The sequence below is a fragment of the Balaenoptera acutorostrata genome, chromosome 3 (genome assembly GCF_949987535.1).
Source record: "Balaenoptera acutorostrata chromosome 3, mBalAcu1.1, whole genome shotgun sequence".
In the NCBI taxonomy this organism is placed as follows: Eukaryota; Metazoa; Chordata; class Mammalia; order Artiodactyla; family Balaenopteridae; genus Balaenoptera; species Balaenoptera acutorostrata.
The window spans coordinates 168,483,527-168,506,985 of NC_080066.1; the positions used below are offsets into that span (position 1 = coordinate 168,483,527).

The 23,459-nt window shown below is 54.5% G+C and overlaps 1 protein-coding gene across 6 annotated transcripts in view; it reads left to right on the top strand.

The window, feature by feature from the left end:
* CCDC88C (coiled-coil domain containing 88C) overlaps positions 1-23,459 on the top strand; it is a 125,332-nt gene that overhangs the window by 74,992 nt on the left and 26,881 nt on the right. For all 6 annotated transcript variants that reach the window (XR_009007584.1, XR_009007585.1, XM_057543448.1 and 3 more), the window contains exons 11-20: positions 1,673-1,819; positions 2,465-2,609; positions 5,707-5,891; positions 10,435-10,572; positions 12,098-13,120; positions 15,413-15,540; positions 16,600-16,741; positions 17,152-17,340; positions 18,496-18,657; positions 20,413-20,690. Coding sequence is in view for 4 of the 6 variants with exons in the window: in XM_057543448.1 (XP_057399431.1) it covers positions 1,673-1,819; positions 2,465-2,609; positions 5,707-5,891; positions 10,435-10,572; positions 12,098-13,120; positions 15,413-15,540; positions 16,600-16,741; positions 17,152-17,340; positions 18,496-18,657; positions 20,413-20,690 (2,537 nt within the window). In the remaining 2 variants the exon portion in view is untranslated. The remainder of the gene's footprint in view (positions 1-1,672; positions 1,820-2,464; positions 2,610-5,706; positions 5,892-10,434; positions 10,573-12,097; positions 13,121-15,412; positions 15,541-16,599; positions 16,742-17,151; positions 17,341-18,495; positions 18,658-20,412; positions 20,691-23,459) is intronic.

Sequence of the window (23,459 nt, forward strand, 5' to 3'; positions counted from 1 at the left end):
CTGACTCAGCAGGTGGGACAGAGAGAATCTGCCACCACTTCTCAGAGGGGCCAACTCAGGCTGGGCTTTGGAGGTTGAATAGGAGTTGGTCGTGAGGATGAAGGGGTGGCCTGTGCTGTGGGAGCTCAGGGCTGGGAGTGCTGGTGTGTAGACTTGTTGGAATGCCAGGTGAGAACAGTGGGGACGGGACGGTGGCCAGAGAGGGGGGGACCAGGTCTTCTTCCTGCTTGAAACCCCTCTGTTTGCTGTGGCTCACACTGTTATCGATAGTCTGGGGCTCTTATCCACGCGAGCCACTGAGGATGGGTTGCAGGCAGCTTGAGGGCGGTGGAGAGAACACAGGTCTGGAACTCTGTAGCCCAGGTTCGAGTCCCGGCTTCACCCCTTGCTGGCTTTGTGACTTTGGGCTTATTCCTTAATTTACCCAAATCAGCCTCTTCCTCCGTAGGAAGGCACTGTGCCTACCTCCCCCAAGGGCTATTGTGAAGAGTGAGTGGGGCAGGGACAGGGAGTGCCTAGTGCAGGGCCAGCCACATAGTGGACGTCATCTCCAGCAGAGAGAGGGCGCCAGGGAATTTAGAATTTCAATGATTATACCTTTTATGGCTGCTGGGCTTTGATCAGAACTATGTCCGCTGACCGGAAGGCTTGCAGTTTTCCCTCTACCAAGTATCTTGGATTCTGGCCTTTGCAGGGCGAATGAACGGGTGGTGGATAAGCAGAGCTCCCAGCCCAGCTCCCAGCTGTTTGAACCCAAAAGCGGGGCAAGCCTTAGAATACTGCCCACCGGGAGAAACGGACACGTTCCCCTGTGTGCACGTTCACCAGCTGAAGGCATTCAGGGGAATCTCAGTCCCCCGGAGGTGCTGAGTGGTGCTGGAAGGACTCTGGGGAGAGGAGAAACCGAGAAGCCCCTTAACCGATGGGGGAGGGGAACAGAGATGAGGTGAAAGCTCTGAATCACTTGTGTGTGCTGGGCTGCATGCACGGGACCAAGAGTTCCTCGGACCCCTTGCCTGTGAGGGACCCTGCAAGGGAACAGCCATCATATTCTACACCCAGCACGTGCCTGGCACACAGGAGGCCTAGGGACTTATTTATGGGGTTCACAGTCTTAAAGACTCCCTGTTTCCAGGACATTGCTGAGAACTGTTGTTTTTCCAAGAGTATGTGTGTAAAATGTTCAAATACGAGCTGTGCATTGAACAAAAGCTTGTCTGAATAGCTGTTTTTCCCCAAGACCCTGATCAGTGGAATGAATGTTGAATTGAGAAGACTAGACTCAGTCCTTGAACCTGGGACAGGCTCTTAGCCCCACCCCTTCCTTGTTAAGGAAGTGGAGGCTCAGCGAGGTCCCGGATCTGTCAGTGGAGTCCACTTGTCCTACCAGACCAGGTTATAGATGTCACATGCCTTTGCACTGTGGCCGGCATAGGAAAAGTTACCTTCCCGGATTTAAATATTTTCTTTCAGTCGAGAAAGTCCATTTGGCCTGACCCAGTGGAAAAGGTGGAGGTGCTCAAAAGTGGAGACGAAACTCTCGCAGCAGCAATCTTATCCCTGGATTGTTTGTTTTGGTCCAGAGGCCTGGAGGAGCTCTGGTCTCAGAGCCCTGTCGTCCTGAACCAGGTGCCTTTATCTGATGGTGCTCATGTCTGTTTTTGCTGCCCAGGAGCTGAGAGAAGATAATATCATTTTAATTGAAACCAAGGCCATGCTGGAGGAACAGCTGACTGCCGCTCGAGCCCGGGGCGATAAAGTGCACGAGCTGGAGAAAGAGAACCTGCAGCTGAAATCAAAGCTTCACGACCTGGAATTGGTATTGCAGGCTGTTGTCGCTCAGATCTGTCTAAACAGATTGGGGAGGTTTCGGGTTTGTGCTGCGCCCCTCTCTGGCTTTTCCGTCACTGGGTTTGGTGCCACTGCCGACACAGTAACTCGCTGACTGCAGAGAGTAGCTCGCTCAGCTCAGCGGGCTGGGGTGGGCACCACTGAACGCCTACAGACGGATAGGACGGTACCTCTGGGTTGCTTTTCTGTACAGATGAGCTAACGTGTGTGTCTTCTGCAAGAAGGGTCTCTGCTGGGCTTTTATGGTGTGGGCTGAGCTGTGATTTGTGAGTTTCTTTACAGGCTTCTCAAGGCATGTTAGGTGCCCTAGAGCCTCGAAGCCACCTGTCACCATGGTACTTGCTCTAAAGCCCTGGGCCGTTAAGTCACTGTTCAGACAGCATTCAGTTAGAGACCTCGGCTCTCTTATCACCTCCGTTGCCAGTCAGGGTATGTTTTAGTGGCTGTAACTCTCAGAGCTGCGCCCTGTGTTGGACTCATTTCTGTGCAGGGAAGTGAGCAGGTGCCTGGGGTCCATTCATCCTCGGGGAATGAGGGTGGATGCACGGGGGCCGGGGCCTGTCCAGAGGGGCCCCCCGGCCACGATCTCACTCCGTCCTTCTTCCTACACTAGGACCGGGACACGGATAAGAAGCGAATAGAGGAGCTGCTGGAAGAAAACATGGTCCTCGAGATTGCCCAGAAGCAGAGCATGAATGAATCCGCCCACCTCGGCTGGGAGCTGGAGCAGCTGTCCAAGAATGCAGACCTGTCCGACGGTAGGTAGCGCCCGGTGCCTGGGAAGCCAGCCTGGCTGAGGCCGCTTCCTCATCCAAGGAGCGGAGCCCTCAGCTCTGAATCTTCCATGTCAGGCCATCCATTCACCCCAAGTAAGCAGGATTTCCTTCAAGTGCCATTTGGAACTGTTTCATTACCCTTCTCCCCAGGGAGAACATGAGGGGTCTGGCAGCCTTGATGTCAGGACATGAAACACAAATCAAGTGTTGCCAGGTTTCCCATTTCCCATATGGACGGTCCCAGGAGCTTCCAGATTACAGCACGCTGACACCGGAGGACATCATAGGCCTGTCTGTGGATGGTTGAAAGCTCTGGATGGCAGGAGACATCCCCAGTGGTCACTGATCCCCACTAGAAATGTACCTTGGGCATTATTTCCTCCATTCATTTGCATAATTGGGCAAGACGGGTGCAGTCTGTTCTCTGTCTCTCTGGGTGGGAGCTGCTAAGAGGCTGCTTCTCACAGGACCCAGGCCTCTTCTTTTCCCTCCTGTGCTTGCACCGCTGCCCCTGCGCAGACAGATGGGGTGTCGGCCAGGGGAAAGTGGGTGGGGAAGCAGTCAGCACCGCAGCAGGAAGCTTCGGCGCCCAGCAAACAATGAGCCAGTTCCTGTGTTCAGAAATAGCACACGTGCCCCTGATAGTGCGAGTTATTGTTTACTTAGAGCTGGACAGACCGAGGTAGGGCTTTTGGCTGGCTTGGGGGCTGCTTCTTCAGTTCTGATAAAAACCCCCTCAAATAATGGCAAGGTCGTTGAATGTAGCTGGAAACGTCTTCTCTTCGAGGGGTCCCATCAGTTCCAAACAAAAAATCAGCTTATTAAACTGCTCATCTGTGAGGGAAGTTAGTTGTATCTGTGCTTCGGTGCCCGCACACTGTGCTGGGGGCTGAGGGTGGGATCACCCTGATTCCCGGCTCTGGGAGGAGTACAGGTCCATCGGGGAGGACCACTGCCCCCTGGTGGAGCAGAGAAGTGGTGCAGGCCTCCTGGGACAGTCCCAGACCAAATGAGAGTCTTTCTGTTAGAAACCAGGGTGACCTGTGGGGTCAGAAAGCCTCACCCCTTTAGATGACTACTCAGTATAGTTTGTGGGCCCTTTCAGGTCAGTGAGCATGATTTATTCTTGGTGTTCCCAACTCCTGGTGCTTAGCTGGGAGCTAATGAACGTTGACTTGAATGAAGGCATGATGCAGGCAGAGCCTGAATATACTTTTGCGTGTGTGGTGTGCTGCCTTCTTGATTCAGAAAGACCTGGCTTAAAGTCTTGGCTCCTCTACTGGAGGTTAGCTGGGTGACCTCTTTTAGACCTCAGTTTCCTTATCTGCAAAATGGGGGTAATGAAGCTGCCTCATAGGAGGAGACAGTGAAACATGATGCTATGCCTGGCCCATGGCCAACAATAAGGGACAGCTGTTCTTATTGCCACGGTCTTATTGAAATACATCCCATCACTCTGGTTGCTTGGGGTGCTAATGAGCATAGCACTCAGTAGTAAACTGTTGTGTCATAGTAATAGTCTTTGAAGCACTGGCTTTTATGGGAGAAGAAAGGAGGCTTGTGGTCAATGCTGTTGTTTAATTTGTAGGACCTTAGGAATTAGTCGCCATGAGTACAGGGTTTCAGTTTGGGATGATGAAAAAGTCTGGAGGTGGATAGTGGTGACGGTTGCACAACAATGGGAATATAGCTAATGCCACAGAACTGTACACTTTAAAATGGTAAATTTTATGTTAAATATATTTCACCCTAACTAGAAGTTCTTTTTTCATGAATGCTGCCAAGGTACTGTCCCGGTGATCCCAGGCTGAGAATTAGCTGAGTTTTAGCTGAGGTTTGTTTCATTTGTAGCGTAGTTTCATATGTTGCAAGCATGTGTGATTTTGTGCATCAGCGCTGGGCCTGGGTCAGAGCCGCGGACACTCCGTCCACCTCCACTGCTTCACTGCCTGTTGTTGCTTGGGGTCTTGAGGACGTTCAGGCTTGTTGGGTCTGAACTGCTGTCCTCGGTGCAAGATGAGAACTCAAAGAGGGTGGCACATGCCTTTTAGTCCTTACGAGCACCCAGAGGATCTGAACACACACACTTGTTTCTAGCTTGATGTGCTCACTATGGAAGCCATTGTCCTGTATGTACCCCTGCCCCTGGGGTGATGAGTAGGAAGCAGGTCGGGGCGCAGCCCTCTTAGCAGTGTCATAAGGCTCCCAGAGCTGAGTCCTTGGCACTGATGGGACAGGTGGGGACAGAACAACACCAACCCCTTCTTTCAAGGACTTTCATACACGTTCCTTTCTCCTCCTGAAAAAGCCCCATGACTTACCTAAAGTCATGCACCTGCTGGTGGCAGGAAGGAGCTAAGAACTCCCATTCCTGACTCGCAGGTGTATGCCCCCTTCTCCATTTGTATTCAAGCTCTTTGAAAGAAAGCAGAGTAGATAATCTCCCTTTTTCTATCTTTAGCTTATATTTTCATCACACTTAGAATTTTTAAAGCAATTTACATATGCTGTCTCATTTTTTGTCAATGTAATTGTGAAATTACAAAATGAAATCTCTGTCCAAAGGACCTTAGCCAGGGATGGCAAGTACTGGGCATACGTGTCCACAGAGCCTTCTGCCACCAGTGGCAGACATAACTAGTCGATTATTGTGCCCCTCCTGCTGAGCCACCCAGACTCCCACTACTCTCAGAGCTGGCACAGAAAATGTCGCCTATTTGCCATCTCTATTAGGCTCTAAGACCCTTGAGTTGTACGGTCAGTCAACTTGGTTAGCAGCTTGGTAAAAAACAGTTCCCAGCAGTTAACACGGTCTTTAACTTTTGCATTGGCTTCTTCACTGTAATCTGCTTTCCTCTTAAGCTCTGGGCCCAGCTGAGCCAGCAGAGGGACCAAAACTGCCTGAGGGACTTTCAGGCACTAACAGCGACGGCAGCCTGTGAAATGGGGGGCACCCAACCAACCTACGGGAGTGCTTCCCAGGCCCCTCAAACCTAGGGCATGGGGGCCCGATGGCCCCAGCTCATGGCCGGAAGCAGAGGCTCCTGGATCCCAGGCCTGACTCGACTTTGTGCTTCAGCCTCCAGGAAGTCGTTTGTGTTTGAGCTGAACGAGTGCGCCTCTAGCCGCATCCTGAAGCTGGAGAAGGAGAACCAGAGCCTCCAGAGCACCATCCAGGGGCTGCGGGATGTGTCCCTGGCGCTGGAGGAGAGCAGCCTCAAGTGCGGGGAGCTGGAGAAGGAGAATCACCAGCTCAACAAGAAGGTAACCCGGCCCGGTGGGGGTGGACACCCCTCCCCCAGCCCGGTCTGCACTATAGAGACTAGTCGGTGGCCAGGCAGGGCAGTCAGGTGTCGGTGAGGATGCACCGCTGGGAGAAAAGCAGAAGCCAGCGCAGCCGCAGTTAATTATACAATAATAGAAGAACAAGAGCAATTGTGAGAGGAGTCAAGAGGCAGCGTGGCTTGTGCCTGCACTGCCTTGAGGGTATGTCTTGGACAGTACTTGACCTCTGTGTGCCTCCTTGTCTTCATCTGTGAAATGGGGTTAGTGGGCTTCCCACCCCATACGTGTTGCGTGGACTCTGTGAGCTAGTAGTGTGTGTAAGGAGTCTGGCACGCGGTAAGGGCTCAGTGAAAAGAAACCAGTGGACTGTGAAGAAGCATAGGATGGGTCATAGGGGAGAGGAGGCAATGATGTAAGACGTACCTACGTGTGTGGGGAGTAGGGACCATTGATGGGCATTTTAGGGCACTGCTGGTGGTAAAACAGGATCAGTGCTCACCTCCTTCCTCTCAGTTTATGAGATGGGGAAGAAGAGATGGCGGAACTGTATTTGCCTTTCAGGACGGCTGCTGGGTCTTCCCAGGAGCACAGGAGAACCCAGACATCTGGGAGAACAGGCAGAGGCTTACAGACCAGTCTTCCTTCTACAGTTAGGAGGACCCGCCCATTTGCACTGGGGATTCAGTCTCAGGTGCAGGAAGGGGCCGTTGAGAGGCTAGGGATCGCCTCCAAGTCTTGGTCACTCCAGGTCAGAGGGCCTCAGAACACCTAGGCCACATTGCGACGGCACAGTTGCATCGTGGGCTCCGAGCACACCAGCTGCCAGGGTCCAGCTGAGGAAGAGGACACAAGCCCCATTGCTTGCTGACTGCCATGCAGGCCTGGTGCTTTCGGGTGTCCCACCTGCCCGTGAGTCCTGCCAGCGTCATTTACTGCTGTACAGGCAGTGGGAGGGACGCGGGCTGCAGGGAGAGACCTGGGCTCCGCTGGTCCTGGCTGTGACGGTCCCTTATCTCTGTGTGAGGCTTGGGACAGCCCCTCCTTCTGTGAACTGGTCTCTGGAGCCCCCTCTTGGGACCTCCCAGGCTTGATTACTCGCTCTTCTTGTCCCTTTGAAGCATTGTGTGCCTTGCAGCATTTCAGCCGACAAGCATTTTGTCCTGTCTTCGTAGGACAATAGAAAACCCCACCCTATCTCACGCTGTGTCTCTCAGTGTAGAACAGCATGGAGGAGGCAGCTAGACAGTTTAGGTTTTTTAGATTCACGTGGCCCTAGCACAGGAAATGTCTTTATAAGTGGCAGTTCGACCTTGGCCAAGATAAAAAAGAATCAGCCTTTAGAAAGATGAGAACCGTTGACTCCGTGGGTCCTCACGGGTCTGCTGCAGAAAGCCCGCAATGTAATAGCGCTGGCCCAGCGCCCAGCAGCCCTCTGAGATGACCGCTCACGCTTTTCCCCGCCCTCGTGGTTCACTCTGGCCCCTCCTCTGCACAAACAGGACGGCAGTGGGTGCTGCCTGCCCGGCATTACTCCTCAGCCCCCTGTCTCTCGGTCCCCACCCTCCTGCTTCCTCTTGGGGTCAGTTCCCTCGTGGGACACCAGCCCTCTCCTGCCACGGTCCTTAAGAGGCATGTCTTGGCATAGAATCCCTGGCAGGAGGGAGGTGCCACAGTTCCCAGGCCCGTCCTGTGTCTGGTGCTGGGATCCCTGGGAGGCGGCCCTCTGCCCGCCAGAGCGCCTCTCCCCATCCTGCTCAGCCTGCCTGCGGCCTGACCAAACCTGTCCTGGCCCAGCAGGCATGGTTTTGCTCTCTCCCCCCAGAGCCCAGCACTGACGGTGCCCCCTAACATTGGATGGGTGGACACCTCAGCCCCAGCTGGAGGGCTCACTGGACCCTAATCCAGCTCAGCTCACCCCAGTTTCCTTTCTCCAGCCTCAGCCATCCCACCCTCCTCGACTCCTCCCCACGTGGCCTGTCTGGGCCCCAGCTGACACTCCTCAGTCAATCAGTGAACCCCCAGGTCCCGCGGGTGCCAGCCTGGCTCTTCCACACCCCAAGCATAGCCCAGGCTGCGAGCTTGCTTAGGTCTGAAATGTCTGTGGAAACCCTAGTTCCCTGACGTTAATATCCTCCCCTCTAACCCGCAAAACTTCCATGGACCTTAGAGAAGCTGCCTCCTTCCTGCCACTGTGAATCTGCATTGATGTCCTAAGAGTTTATTCCTTAAGCCAAGAAGTAAAGAACCCTTATTTTCAGGGGAAGGGGGCAGCCCTTTGGGGGCCTGTTACTAGAAGGAAAGAGCAGCCTGGGGCTGAGAGGCAGGCGCCCTGGCACTCACATGCTCTGGGACCCGGAGTGGCACCTGCAGCCCAAGCCAGGTGCTTCAGGAAGGAAGGACAGGAAACCTCTCAGGGCTGGAAGGCCTGCAGCCAGCCCACATCTCAGCCCAGCGAGTTCACCCCAGAGGCACCGAGGTCCTTCAGGGATGGGCTCTAGTTCCATGGCAAAAAGAACCAGAAAAGGAGAGGGATGGCGTGGGTGTGGGACCTGGGGAGATCACATCTTTAGACCAGAAGCAACAACAACAAGAAATGCAAAGGTTGGAATAATGTTCCTCTCTCTGGGAGAGAAAGGGCAGCAGGGATAGGCTATGAACAGTAAGGTTGGGGGTAAGCCAGCAGGCCCCCCCTGACTGTGAGTGAGGACTGGGGGGTCGGCCACGGGGGTGTGTCCCAGCTCTGCCCCGTCCTCATTGCAAGGCCTCGGGCAAGTCGCTGAGCCCTTCTGGGCCCGGTGTCCTCCTGAGTACTTGGTTAATAATAGCAACTGTTCGTTGCCTTTATTCCTCAAGGCCGTTGTCTCAGGTGTAGGCTCTACCATCGGAGGTGATCCCTGGTGCCCTGCCGAGTCCCAGGCCTTGTGCCGGGAAGGGGGGCAGAGATATGGAAGGATTAGAAATACGTTCTTGCTTTTGAGAACCACTCAGATGTTTGCGTGTTTTCCTGTCGACCCCAGCTGGGTGGGGCTCCCCAGTCCTGGGGTCCCCGGGTTGGGGCAGGGGGTTGAGGTGCTGACAACATGATATGACAGTAGGAGTATGAGCTCGGCCCAGCTCTCCCCGCTGGTAGGGGAAGAAGCTTTCCTGCTGCTTCCTCCTGTGAGGGTTTGAGAGCTCCCAGATCTGTGAGCCAGGAAGGCAGGGTGCCCCTCACCCAAGGACAAGTACGCAGAGTCTGCTTTAGAGCAGCGATCCTTCCGGGAGCTTTGGAAACCTCTCCGCACAAGGCCCCGGCCCAGATGGGCTGAGCTGCAGCAGGCTCAGACCTGCTGCTCCCAGGGGTCGTTGGGCATCTCGGGGTCGTGCCCCGAGGTCCAAGATCTTTCAAAGCTTCGAGAACCATCTGGTCTTTGCAATCTACTTTTTCAGAACAGCCATCCCAAACCAGCACATCAGGATCTTTTAGGACCATGTCAAAATGCAGACCGGCTGGTCAGGAGCTCTGTAGGTGGCCGGGCCCAGAGCTCTCACGGGGAGGGGCAGCGAATATTGCTGCACCCGTCGCCTGCTAGGCATGTGCCGAGCACGACACAGTGACAGAAGCTCTCAAGGATGCTCGCTGCTGGTCCTGCGTCAGTTGCAGAAACTTGCTCGTGGTGACGTCATTAGTAGGGAGGGACTGGACTCTGAACTCTGTCCCTGTGACACCAGAGTCATGCCTCTTTCCCAACTCCAGTCCCCCGCGCTGAGGGGTTTGGTGTTGGCGGGAAGGGGAGCGGCAGCCTTGAAGCCCTCCCAGTGCAGACACCAGCATGGGCATCGCCTAGGAGTCCAGTCTCAGGCCCTGCCCTGGACCTACTGAGTGAGGATCAGGATTCACCACCTCATCCAGGTGTTAGACGCGATGAAGTAGCTAGTTCATGTTTTAGGACGGTCAGGCAGGGTGACCCCAGCGGAAGAGCTCAGTGTCAGGGAGGTGATTGGACGGTTGTCCAGGCCAGAGGGAAGGTGGCCCGGCCCTAGCTAGGCAGTGGCGGTAGAGCAGCTTGGGTAGAGAGGGCAGGACTTGGGGACAGAGTTACTGGAGGGTGAAAGAGGAAGGAGGGACATAGCAGAAGACCACTCTGAGCAGCTGGGCGAATAGGAGTGTCACCAAGTGAAGTCCGTGGGACAGCCAGTGGTGGTGGCCCCGGGCATGTGGTCTGACCCTTGGGAAAGCGGACAAGGCCTGAGATGGGAGCAAGGAGCCCGGAGGCACTTGAGCACATGGCAGTGAGGGTGAGGAGAGGTGGGCTGGGAGGAGGCTGACCGATGGTGCCCGTGAGCTGGAGATGCAAGTCGTGGGTTAGGAGCTGAGGGTAGAGGGCGCAGGGAGGTCCCTTCAGAGCAAGGCCTGGACACTTTCCCTTGAGAAAAGGCCCGTTAAAGTGTTCTGTGGGGCTGGTGGGTTTTGGATTTGTCTTAAGACGTAGTTCACTTCGTGAAGCCAACTGTTGCCCGGCTGGGTCTTTCGGGGCTGCAGATCGAGAAGCTACAGACCCAGCTGGAGAGGGAGAAGCAGAGTAACCAGGATTTGGAGACCCTGAGTGAGGAGCTGATCAAAGAGAAAGAGCAGCTGCAGAGCGACATGGAGACCTTGAAAGCTGACAGAGCCCGGCAGGTAGGCACCTCCCGAGCAGATCCCTCTCCTGGAACCCCTGCCTGCAGGAGGGAGAGTCCAGGATTTAGCCATTTCCTGGGAATCCATCGGGGCAACGTGCATTAGCAGGTACCTAGCCTAGCTGCAGCTCAAACCAGCAGCTCTCAATCAGCTGTGGGGGGGGGGGGGCGCGTTTGCCCCCCAGGGGACATTGTCAGTGCCTGAAGACGATTTTGATTGTCATGACTTGGGGAGGAGAGAGGAGATGCTCTTGGCATGCGGTGGGTGGGGGCCGGGGATGCGGTTAAACGTCCTGCAACACACAGGACCAGCCCCGCATGGCAAAGAATGATCCAGCTCCAAACGTCCATAGTGTCACGCTGAGCACCTGAGGTTTGTTTGCCTCACGCCACAAGAATTCCCGGGTAGGAGGCAGTCCGGTGCTGGTGCAAAGGCTCTGTGATGCCGTGCAGGGGCCAGGCCTCTCCTCCTGCTCTGCCAGTCTTAGCAGTGGCTGCCACACACCCTCAGGGAATGGGAAGAAGAAGGTGGAGGGCAAGGGGCAGAGGGAAACCCTCCCGGGACCTTCTGTCACATCTTATTGGCCACACCCAACACATGACCACTGCTACCTGCGAGGGATCCTGGAGTATCCAGTATTTGAGATTTTCAGCCTCTGATGTAGAGCAAAAATGGGGGGAATGGGATGGTGGCACGTTTGGTGAAAAGACAGGCAGGGCTTCTGCCCAGATGTGGCTTACATAGAGGGCAGAAGGACAGGCAACAAGCAAGGCAGTTTCAGACGTGTGCTCTTGAGGGAATAACGCAGAGAATCCTGCTGGATGCAGGCGCTGAGGAGTCATGGTGCAGGGCTGTCCCGAGGAACTGCTCACCCTGTGCCCTGGAGAAGGAGGGGGAGCCGATGATGCTGAAGACCGGTGGGGGGCGGGAGTCCAGGGCAGAGGGAAGACCCTGTGCAGGGGCTGCAGGAGGGGAGTGGCGTAAGGGGAGCCCACAGAGATGGGCGGCCAGGATAAACGTACCAAGGGAATCACTATCATTGTTTTACGTGAGAGGGAGAGAGATGGGGTTTATGTTTCCAAATCATCCTGGCCGCCGTGAAGGCATTTTAATTTGAACCGTCTCCGTAGGGGTCTCCATGCTTTTCACCTTGTGTCCACATTAACCCCTGGGAACGTTAGGACTTCTTTTTTTTTTCACTGAAGTATAGTTTAGTTCTGGTGTACAGCAAAGCGATTCAGGTGTGTGTGTGTGTGTGTGTGTGTGTGTGTGTGTGTGTCTGTGTCTGTGTATGTGTGTGTATACTCTTTTTTTCAGATTCTTTTCCATTACAGGTTATTACAAGTTATTGGATATAGTTCCCTGTGCTATACAGTAGGACCGTTAGGATGTGTTTTGGGTACATGATGGGATGGTCTTTTAGGGCCTATGCTTTAGTCCCCCAGATTAAATCAGACTTTAGCCCCAACTCACCGAAATACGTTTGTGCAACAGCCGCCGTCTCTCCCGTCGTGTTTTCCCGCAGATCAGGGACCTCGAACAAGAAAAGGACCATCTCAACCAGACGGTGTGGACGCTGCGGGAGAGGTCGCAGGTCAGCAGCGAGGCCCGCGCGAAGGACGCCGAGCAGGAGAGCAAAGCCCTGCACGGGACGGTGGCAGAGGCCAGCGGCCGGCTGAGCAGGCCGGAGCTGGAGCAGGCGCAGGAGAAGGCGGGGCGGGCGGAGGAGCTGCAGCGGGAGCTGCGGCGGCTGGAGGAGGAGAAGGGGAGGCTGGCGCAGAGGGTGAGCTCCCTGCAGGCGGCGGGCGAGCGGGCGGACGCCGCGGAGCGCGAGAGCCGCGGGCTGGCGCTGGAGAACCGGCGGCTGCGCAAGTCCCTGGACGCCCTGCAGAACGTGCAGGTGCGGCTGGCCGGCCTGGAGCTGGACAACAGGCAGCTGGACGAGGAGAACCTGGAGCTGCGCAGGGTGGCGGAGGCCACGCGCTTCACGGGCGCCAAGGTGGCCCAGCTGGAGCGCGAGAACCAGGAGCTCAGGAGGAGCGTGGAGCTGCTCAAGGCGCTGGGCAAGAAGTCAGAGCGCCTGGAGCTCGGCTACCAGAGCCTGAGCGCTGAGAACCTGCGGCTGCAGCAGAGCCTGGACAGCGGCGGCCAGAAGGCGCAGGCCCTAGAGCGGGAGCTGGGGCAGCTGGAGGCCGAGAACCAGGCCCTGCGGCGTGACCTGGAGGCCCTCCGGCTCGCCAACCGGCAGCTCGAGCGGGCCGGCCAGGACCGGCAGGCGCTGGAGCAGGAGGTGGCCCAACTGGAGAAAGACAAGAAGCTGCTGGAGAAGGAGGCCCGGCGTCTGTGGCAGCAGGTGGAGCTCAAGGACGCCGTCCTGGATGACAGCTCCGCCAAGCTGTCCGCCGCCGAGAGGGAGAGCCGCGCGCTGGACAGGGAGCTGGCCCGCTGCCGGGACGCGGCCGGCAAGCTGAAGGAGCTGGAGAAGGACAACAGGGACCTCACCAAGCAGGTCACCATGCACACGAGGACGCTGACCACCCTGAGGGAGGTGAGTCGGGGGCAGGCAGCCCCTTCGGTGGGGGGTCGGCAGGGTCACCGTGCTGCCTGGCAGGGGCTTCTGGAATAGGGGTGAGACAGGGAGAGGCCCCTGGCATTTGTCCCCTGCTTCTAAACAGAACGATGCCCAAAAGCATAAAGAAGAAGTAGAAATCACCTGTTAGGATCTTACTGCCCAGAGATGACCAGGGCTAATAGTCCAGCGTATTTTATTTCTTCTTTTTCCTTGTGCGTTTGTGTATACACACACTTGATACCCTACCTTCTCCATCCTAGCCCTGTTCTGTTTCTCACTATTACTATACTTTTTCTCATTACATTAAATAGGTTTCAAGCCATGATTTCTAATGGCAGTGAGGTATTAATTTTATGGATTTACTATGATTGCTTTCTGGACGTTTAGATTGTTTCTGATTTTTCCCACTATTTTAAATAACACTGGGACTTCCCTGGTGGCACAGTGGTTAAGAATCCGCCTGCCAATGCAGGGGACACGGGTTCGAGCCCTGATCCGGGAAGATCCCACATGCCGCGGAGCAACTAAGCCCGTGTGCCGCAACTACTGAGCCTGCGCTCTAGACCCTGCGAGCCACAACTACTGGAGCTTCTGCACCTGGAGCCCGTGCTCCACAACAAGAGAAGCCACCGCAATGAGAAGCCTGTGCACCACAAAGAAGAGTAGCCCCTGCTCACCGCAACTAGAGAAAGCCCGGGTGCAGCAATGAAGACCCAACACAGCCAAAAATAAATAAATTAATTAATTAATTAAAAAAAAATAACACTGGGCATCCTTGCACACATGCACCTTCACGAATGTATTTATTTTCTTAGGATATATGCCTAGAAGTGCAATTACAGGATGAAAGGGTACGACTGTTTTACAGTTTCTTGGTAAATATGTGTCTTACTTTTCCCTGGTAGTCTTTGCGTGGCTCATCCGGGCTTTCCTGCAGTGCCTTAGGGTGAGTCACTGCTCTAGTAAGCGACTCCAGCGTCTGAGTGGCCCATCACAGAAGCCGAGTGTCCACACGTGTGGAAGTTCCGTGTGACTTCGCAGACACCTGGTGCCCTCCATGATGTGGCCCGGCTGTCCCACAGTGGAGCCCTCTTCTGGCTCCTCTGCCTGCAGCAGGTAGATGAAGAAGAGAAGGACCACACTTCATGGGGCAGAATATGGTCTCATAGCCGCCACACCTGACTGCCAGGGAGGCTGGGAAATGTGTTCCAGCTGTGTGCCAAGGAAGAAAAAGAAATAGACTTGGTGACCACGGAGAGGTCTCCACATTAAAAAAAGATCACCGACTGTCAGTGCAGGCAGATCGGTACACTGTGGGGGAGAGATGCAAGACACCAACCTGACCCATAGCCCCTGCCTCCGTAAGCACAGTTTAGGTTATGCTGCAGTAACGAATGACCCCAGAATCGCAGGGCTTATCACATCCAAGGCTGGTTTCTCTTTCACGAGAGTCCAGGTGACTCTCTGGAGAGCCTGTCCTCTGTGCTGGGGCTCAGCATCCCAGGCGGCTTTGATCTCACGGCTCCACCATCTCAACGTGGGGTTCGGGCAGTTCCCGAGGCAGGGGAGAGGCAGCTGGAAGATGACACACTGGCCCCTCCACGCTGCAGCCAGGGAGCGACCCCGGAATGTTTGGCGATCACCACCCTCCGTCACACTGCCGTTCCAGGCCTTGGGATGTGGTAGGGGATCCTCGTGTGTGCACGTAGCTGTGACACTGGGCAAAAAACGGTATCACTACCTGGAGAGCTACAGAGGTGTGGACTAGAGTAAGTGAACCCCTAAACGAGGTCAGCATCCACTTTCGAAAAGTAACTCAAAACCAGTGTTTTAAAGTAAAATCTTTCTCCTCTTTATACTTTGTTCTGAGTTCTCTGCAATGAGCTAACTAAATAGTTATTGATCCATTACTCCGCGGAAATGGCAATCACGTTCACAGAATTCAAACCCGCTCCTCAAAGGTCACCATACATGGTATTTCAGACACCTGTCTGGATGTGTTTGGAGCACGTTCGATCCTTCCTGGACACGCTGCCACGTGGTCTGGTGTCTTGAACTCCGGGGGCTGGGAAGGTGTGCTCATCCGTTCCCTTTGGAGACATCCCTGAGGTTCCCCGTCCCCATAGAACCGCCTGCTTGGCCCTCGAGACACCCGAGCTGGCCACGGCTCGAGAAGGTGGTCGCTCAGCCCTGAGACTGGCCTGCGCCCGGCCCTCCTGCCATTGCTGCTGGGCTCCTTTCCCACGCCCGTCCGCACTGTCCCCACAGGACCTGGTGCAGGAGAAGCTGAAGAGCCAGCAGCTGAGCAGTGAGCTGGACAAACTGAGCCAGGAACTGGAGAAGCTCGGCCTCCACAAGGAGCTGCTGCTGCGGGATGACAGCAGCAACGGTGACATGTGAGGACCCCTCCCTGGGTGGCTGCAGGCTTTCAGGGCTCACGTGCGTCCCCGCGCCCCGCCCCCTGCAGGCTCCACGCCCCTCCACCCCCACCCCTGGAGCTCAGTTTACTTTTTACACCCGAGGGCCTGTTGTCACAGGTGCTTTATATCCCGGGCCTCCTTCCCGGACGTTCCCAGGCAGGAGTGGAAGGAGATTCTTTTGTCCAAAGAAAAGGCTTCTTAACTTTTTTCTAGTTAGACTTTTGTCGAGCAGTTTTAACTTCACAACAAGAGTGAGGAGAAGGTGCAGAGATTTCCCGTGGACCCCCTGCCCCCGATGCGTACCCTCCCCCATCAACACCCCCCCCAGAATGGTGCATGCATGACGCTCGGTGAACCTACACCAGCACCTCGTCATCGCCCAGAGTCCACGGTTGACATTGGGGTCATTCTCGGTGTTGCATGTTCTGTGGATTTTGACAAACGTATGATAATCTGTATCCACCCCTATAGCATCATACAGAGTATTTTCACTGCCCTAAAAATCATCTGTGTTCCACCTGTTCGTTCCCCTCTCCCTCCACCAGCCCTTTAATTTTTTAAAGTTTTAACTCTTGCTGCCTTTGCCAGCAGTGCTTTCCTATATCATCTCGCTTTTCAAGGAAATCCAACATCTTGGACTTTTGTTGGACTTGTAACCAACGTGATGTCCTTTAGGTGTGGTGAAAAGGCCACACAGATTTACCGCTTACCTAGCACTGTGGTCTTGGATGGATTCCTTAACCTTTCTGAGACTCTGTTTCCCCAACTGTAAAATGGCCATACCAATACATAAAACGGCGCCTGGAAAACTATAGCAGTGATGTTTCATTGATGGTGTCCCAGACATATCTATGCCAACAGCCTGGGGAACAGCTCTAGGTGATGGTTTTTGACTCCTGCAGTTCTTCTGGGCCAAATCTTGCAGCGTGATGCGGAAACCAGCTTAGTGGAGGAGGGAGGTGTTGGCAGCTGGGAGACTGGGAGCTTGTGGGTAGAAGAGGCAGATGAATTCTACTGTATATTTGTATTTTTCAGGAAATACAAGATTTTGGAGAGCATAAATGAATCAGCATTCAAAACAACACTAGCCAGGAAAGAAGAAAAGATTGTGTTCTTAGAAGCACAGATGGAAGAGAAAGCCAGCCTGAATCACCACCTGCAGAACGAGCTCCAGGTGGTAAGAGCAGCCCCCTTAGGGTCAGGCCGTGGGTCTTGGCTGTGAGGTCCCTGCCTCACCTTTCCCAGCCCCTCACCTGAGTAGCAGAGGGGCGGCCTGGATGCCCGTGTTCTGGAGCAAGTGTCGATGGAGTGGACCCCTGAGGCTTAGGGGAGGGAGAAGACTGGCCGTGGTCACGTGGCTATAAAGTCGGGACTGAGTCCCGGCTGCTGCCCGGCAGTCGCCTCTGCAGGGAGGGGGCAACATGCAGGACGGAGGTCGTGTGCCCTCCCCCCAAGAGCAAAGGCAGGAGTCTGGCGGGTCCAGTGCCGGGCGAGGGGTCGGGCATGCTGAGGGGGACGGGTTTGGTGCGGGGCCCCGAGCCCGGCCTCTTCCTGCCCCAAGTCTGCTTTCCCGTTCCCCACCCGCAGTTGAAGAAGGAGTGTGAGATCCTCAGGAAGAACCAGGACGAGGGGAAGCAGGTGCAGAACTCTTTCAAACACCCTGTGGGGCCGTTGGTCGAGGGTCACGCGGGGAAGGAGCGCTGGGGGCCCAGCCCTAAGGAGGCCACGATGGAGCTGCTCCGCGTGAAGGACCGGGCCATCGAGCTGGAGCGCAACGTGAGTGGGGAGAGGCCGTCCTGCCGACAGTCCCGCAGACGGAGCAGGAACTCCCATTACCGGGAAGGACCCAGGGTGTCAGAAGCTGTTGAGATTTATCCAGGACTCGTTGGCCTCTTCTTGAGTTTCCTGGCGAGTCCCGTTTGCTCCTTGCCACTTGAGGTCCCTTCAACCTTTCTGACTGAAGGGGCAGGTCCCCTTTTTCCCCGGGGACTTGCTCTATGCCTCCTACACTGGGTCTGGGGCATCTCCACCAGCACTCTGTTTCCGCAGTGTTCTGTGTTTCGGTGCTCTTCTGGGGGTCGACAGACCACGGTCCGCCCCCTGTTTTCATAAATAAGGTTTTATTGGCCCACAGACACACCCTTTGCTTACATATCGTGTGGGGCTGCCTTCCCACGGTGACGGCAGGGGTCACTGGCTGAGGTAGAGACCCTATGGCTGGCAAACCCCAAAATAATATTTGCCATCTGGCCCTTCACAGAGCAAGTTTGTCCGTGCATGTCTAAACCCCTGATCTTGTTTGACGTCTCCCAACAGCCTTATGAAGTGTAGATAGTGACGATTTTCCTTTGACAGATGAGAAAGGTGAGACGGAGTTTAAGAGACTTGACCCTAAGCCCCATGCTGGTCAGGGACAGCGCAAGACCACACCCCAGGCGTCCGGGCCCAGTCGGTGGCGTATCTTGCTCCGTCTTTATCAGTCTCGTGGAGCATGAACTGCCTTGTTCTACGCGCTGTCACCCGAGTCGGGTGAGGCTTTAGGGCAGGCTCTGGCTCCCTGTTCTGTGCGAGAAGCTCACAGACATGCATTCTCAGGGCGGTCAACAGAAAACAGAGAAGAGCCCAAAAGACAGAAAGGATGAAGCAGCTTTAACTCCAGCTCGCCTTTGCCTCACACTCACATGCTCAGGTTCTTTGCAGTATCTCCATCATGTGTATTCACTTCTATTGTGAAAGCACGTAGAAAAAATTTTTTTCCAATTCTGTTGTCTTTCCAAGAGGGAAAATGTTACTTCTCTCATCCAGTGGATTTTGGCTTTGGCCCCCCAAAGGGTTCCTAACAACTCTGTACCTGCTAACCAGCCGTCCCTGCGGCTGGTTAGCAGGTACGGAGCCGGCGTCTGATTGGTCTCATGCTTCCCCCTTCCCCAGAACGCGGCTCTGCAGGCTGAGAAGCAGCTGCTCAAGGAACAGCTGCAGCATTTGGAGACCCAGAACACGGCCTTCAGCAGTCAGATCCTGACGCTGCAGAAGCAGAGTGCCTTCCTGCAGGAGCACAACACCACGCTACAGACGCAGACGGCGAAGCTGCAGGTGAGGGCGTGGCTGGGCAGCTCTTGCGGGGGATGCTCTGTGTCTCCTAGAGACGGGCCCCAGCACTCTTGACGACTCCTTATCAGTGAGACAAAGCATGGGAGAGTTCGGTGTTTTGTTTTATTTTTTATTTTTTTAAATTTATTTATTTATTTATTATTTTTTTGGCTGTGTTGGGTCTTTGTTTCTGTGCGAGGGCTTTCTCTAGTTGTGGCAAGCGGGGTCCACTCCTCATTGCGGTGCGCGGGCCTCTCACTACCGTGGCCTCTCTCTTGTTGCGGAGCACAGGCTCCAGACGCGCAGGCTCAGTAGTTGTGGCTCACGGACCTAATTTCTCCGCGGCATGTGGGATCCTCCCAGACCAGGGCTCGAACCCGCGTCCCCTGCATTGGCAGGCAGATTCTCAACCACTGCGCCACCAGGGAAGCCCTGTTTTGTTTTTGATAGACTCATTGTAAACCGAGGTTCCTAGCCTCAGGATCTTTGAAGTTGGTTTTCAGTGACTGAACACGGCTGCCCAGGCAAATAAAGTTTATTTCCCTGCTTTTCCCTTGCAGTCTTGTCTGTTTCCCAAAATCTGTTTCTTGAGAGGCTGTTAGGAATGACTTGGAAAAGAGGTTCTGGGATCAAATAAGTTTGGTTTGGGCTTCCCTGGTGGCGCAGTGGTTGAGAATCTGCCTGCCAATGCAGGGGACACGGGTTCGAGCCCTGGTCTGGGAAGATCCCACATGCCGCGGAGCAGCTGGGCCCGTGAGCCACAACTACTGAGCCTGCGCGTCTGGAGCCTGTGCTCCACAACAAGAGAGGCCGCGATAGTGAGAGGCCCGCGCACCGCAATGAAGAGTGGCCCCCACTTGCCACAACTAGAGAAAGCCCTCGCACAGAAACGAAGACCCAACACAGCCATAAATAAATAAAAATAAATAAATTTAAATAAGTTTGGTTCAACAGAGTTAAGCACATTTCTTCACTGTAGGACCTGGCAGAGCCTTTTTGAAGCAAATGTGTATTTTTGATCTCTACGAGTGAAGTAAGGCATGAAGTAGCTCCCGGGCTGGTGAGAGCATCTAGCCAAAAGAGTATTCTGGACCACACATTTCAGGATGTTGGCTTTTATTTACCATTAATAGATCGTGGGAAAGTAAATGATCATTTATTGCAGTTTCTGAGAAAGGTGTTTGAAAATATGTAACATATGGGTCAGAGACAATAAACAGAGACTTTGTCAAAGAGGTTGGGATTTGTTCTATTCAAACAAGGAAATAGGATGTTGGTTTGTAGTTTTGTTTTTGTTGGGGTTTTTGGTTATGGTTGTCATATCTTTGTCTGGTCTTGATATGAAGGTAATTCTGACCTCAGAATGAGATAGGAAGTGTTCCCTTCTCCTAAATTTCTAATAATTTTGGGTGTTGGATGGGTGTTCTGTAAGCGTCAGGTTAAGGTTAAGGTAGGTTGTTCAGGTATTTTGTGTCCTCAGTGATGCTCTATCTTTTAAAAGTAGGCTTTTAAAAGTATTCAAAGAGGATATCCAAGGAGCTTGTTCAGAGAGAGGACCTAATTTGCCCCAAAAGGTCACGTCTACGGAGAGGGGCTCAGGACTGAAGTACCACGCAACAGTCTGTTGATGCCATCTGGCCTCCTCCAGCAGTTCCTTAAGTCCTGGTAGAACTGTCCTGGGTCCCAGCGGCGTCTTGCCTGCGCCGATGGTCCCTGTTATCTCGGTGTCAGCCTCCGGCCCCCTCTCCCTCTCGGCAGGTGGAGAATTCCACTCTGAGCTCCCAGAGCGCCTCACTCACCGCGCAGTACGCGCTGCTCCAGAACCAGCAGACAGCCAAGGAGAGCGAGATCGAAAACCTGCAGAAGCAGCAGGAACAGCTGACGGCCGCCTACCAGGCCCTGCTGCAGGACCACGAGCACCTGGGCGCACTCCACGAGCGGCAGTCTGTGGAGTACGAGGCCCTCATCCGCCAGCACAGCTGCCTGAAAACACTGCATCGCAACCTGGAGCTGGAGCACAAGGAGCTCGGGGAGAGGTGTGTGCCGGCGGGGCGGGCTCCCCCGGGTTCCTGTCCCCGCCTCTGCTCTGTGCCCCTCAGGTCTCCTCTTGGCCTGCAGCTTCACACCGTCTGGGGCACCGGAACTTTCCAAAAGGGAGGTAAATCAAAGTCACCCTTAGCAATATGGAGTTAGTGCAGCTGGAGACCGAGTGTCGGTGGATCTCCAGGTGGAAAAGGGGCGTCATGGCCAGTCTTGGCTCAGGGAAACCTGTTGTTGGTGTGGGGTCCCTGCTCCCCTAAGGATTTTCTTCTCTCCTCCCTTTTCTCTCCAAACTAAGAATAAGGAGGAAGTTCACCACAGCTGCCAATTTACAATGACGCGTCTTACCCTGGCTTCTCAGTTCTTTTCTTGCCTGTCAAGGTCTGGGCTGCATTTTTTTTTAACCTTTAATTTTTTAAAAAAATAAATTTATTTATTTATTTATTTATCTTTGGCTGCATTGGGTGTTCGTTGCTGCTCACGGGCTTTCTCTAGTTGCGGTGAGCGGGGGCTACTCTTCGTTGCGGTGCGTGGGCTTCTCATTGCGGTGGCCTCTCTTGTTGCGGAGCACGGGCTCTAGGCGCGCAGGCTCAGTAGTTGTGGCTTGCAGGCTCTAGAGCGCAGGCTCAGTAGTTGTGGTGCACGGGCTTCAGTAGTTGTGGCACGTGGGCTCAGTAGTTGTGGCTCGCGGGTTCTAAAGTACAGGCTCAGTAGTTGTGGCACACGGGCATAGCTGCTCCGCGGCATGTGGGATCTTCCCGGACCAGAGCTCGAACCTGTGTCCCCTGCATCGGCAGGCGGATTCTTAATCACTGCACCACCAGGGAAGCCCTAATTTTAAGTATATAGAAAGTAAACAGAATGGTAGAGTGAAACCCCTGTATACCCACGACTGGCTTCTGCATTTATCACTATTTTGCCACCCTCGTTTCATCTTTGCTTCCCGTTCTCCAGCCCCACACTCTTCTTTTTTTGTAGGTAAAATTTACATACCTTGAAATGCACAAGTCTTAACTTTGCACTCTTGACAAATCGGGGTCCTGGGTTTTGTGTGCATTCAGTCAACCAGCATCACCTGAGCTCCTGCCCCGGCAGATCCTTGATTGTTCCAGGCCACTGGGCAGGGGTGGCAGGACCCAGCGTCTGGGAGCAGGTGTGGTGTGCACATGGCTCTAATGCAGGAGAGACAGGCTCTCAAACACTTGGCACGGGTGGGTCGGTGGGTGAGGGGGAGCAATTTCCTTGTCCTGTGCTTGTGAGACGGCCCTGCTGCCAGTGTTTTCCTTGACTCGGCCTCAAGACGCTAAGTAAAGCTGAAGTGCAGGGCGTTTCATCACAGACCCAGGGGGGTTGTTGGGCCAGCAGAGCCTCGTGAGGGCATCTGATGATGCTGTGGGCACGGGGGTGATGGCGTTCGTTTATCCACTCACCTGGTGCTTCCTTTCTGCCTCTGTCTGGAGTCCTCCACCCCTTTGATCCACCCGGGTCGCCGTCCTTCAGGGGCTGCTAGCCCAAATGAGCATCTTCTGCTTCCTCCTGCACCCATCCTGGATCCATGCGACACTTAGTAAACACCTGCTGTGTACGGGCTGCTGGGTCTAGCTGTGGTAGGAGAGGCACCCAGTTGACTACTGATGTGGAGTGAGAAGTGTTCGCTCAGCTCTAAAGCTAGCACGGCGCCCAGCACTCACCAGGCACTCAGGTGTCCTATTATGTGTTATAATAACATCTTATGATATTCCTCATGTCTGCTCAGCAGGGGAAGGCTTTTGCAGGTGGAATTTGGACTGGCTCTGAAGGAAGAGTTCACTGTTGCTTTCCCTGTAATTTTTTGCTCAGTACAGCACAGAACCACTGTGTTACCCAGTACTTTGTTGGACAGAGGCTGGAGGCCCCTTGGGTCTGTCTGCGGCAGGGCTACACGTTCAGGAGTCTGGGTACCTGGAACACAGGGGTGATTCATTTCATTTGACACTTAAATCAGACACTCACTCATTCGTTCTCTTAACACATACTTACTGAGCACTGTGCCTCGTACTGGGACTCGGTGGTGAGCCAGACTCGCCCGGGTTCTGGTGTAGTTTACTAACGGTCGGAGAGATGTAGTTTACTAATGCAGTGGTGTAGTTTACTAACGGTCAGAGAGATGCTTGATCAGTGGGCTTTTCCAAGACATTACAGCAGGGAAGCGGGAAGCGGGGACCTTGATGGTCAGCCAGTGGCCCTAATTTGTCAGACCTTGGATGACTTTTCCCAGAATCATTAATCTGGATGAGAAAGGTCACCCCTGAAAGCCAGGCAGAGCCCCACGCCCAGAACCACATCGGGGATCCTCTGCTCTGAAGCTAAAGGCCACACAGATGTCTGTCTGTAAACAGCTGCCTGAGCAGGTTTCTGAGCTTGATTCCCACACAAGCACAAGTCTGGGTTCCAGTCAGGTGGTGCGAGTACAGCTGCGTGGGGACAGGTGGGGTCAAGGTAGAGGTCTGGAGATGCAGGCTGGAAGCCCCTGGACTTGGGGGCACGTGAGTCATCGTGAGCTTGGAAGGTTCCAGCAGGTGGGAGGGACAGCCTGGGCTTATCGGGGACTCTATCCTTGTGCTCTGCTGCCCTCCAGAGATAGCTGTGCAGTACCCCATACAGAGGGACAGAGGAGAAAATACAAAGAGGAAAAATGTAAGGGCCGGAAGGAGGGGTGTGTGTGTGTGTGTGTGTGTGTGCGCGCGTGCACGCGCGTGTCCCCCGGCAGCTGCCTGGGCCCCCCA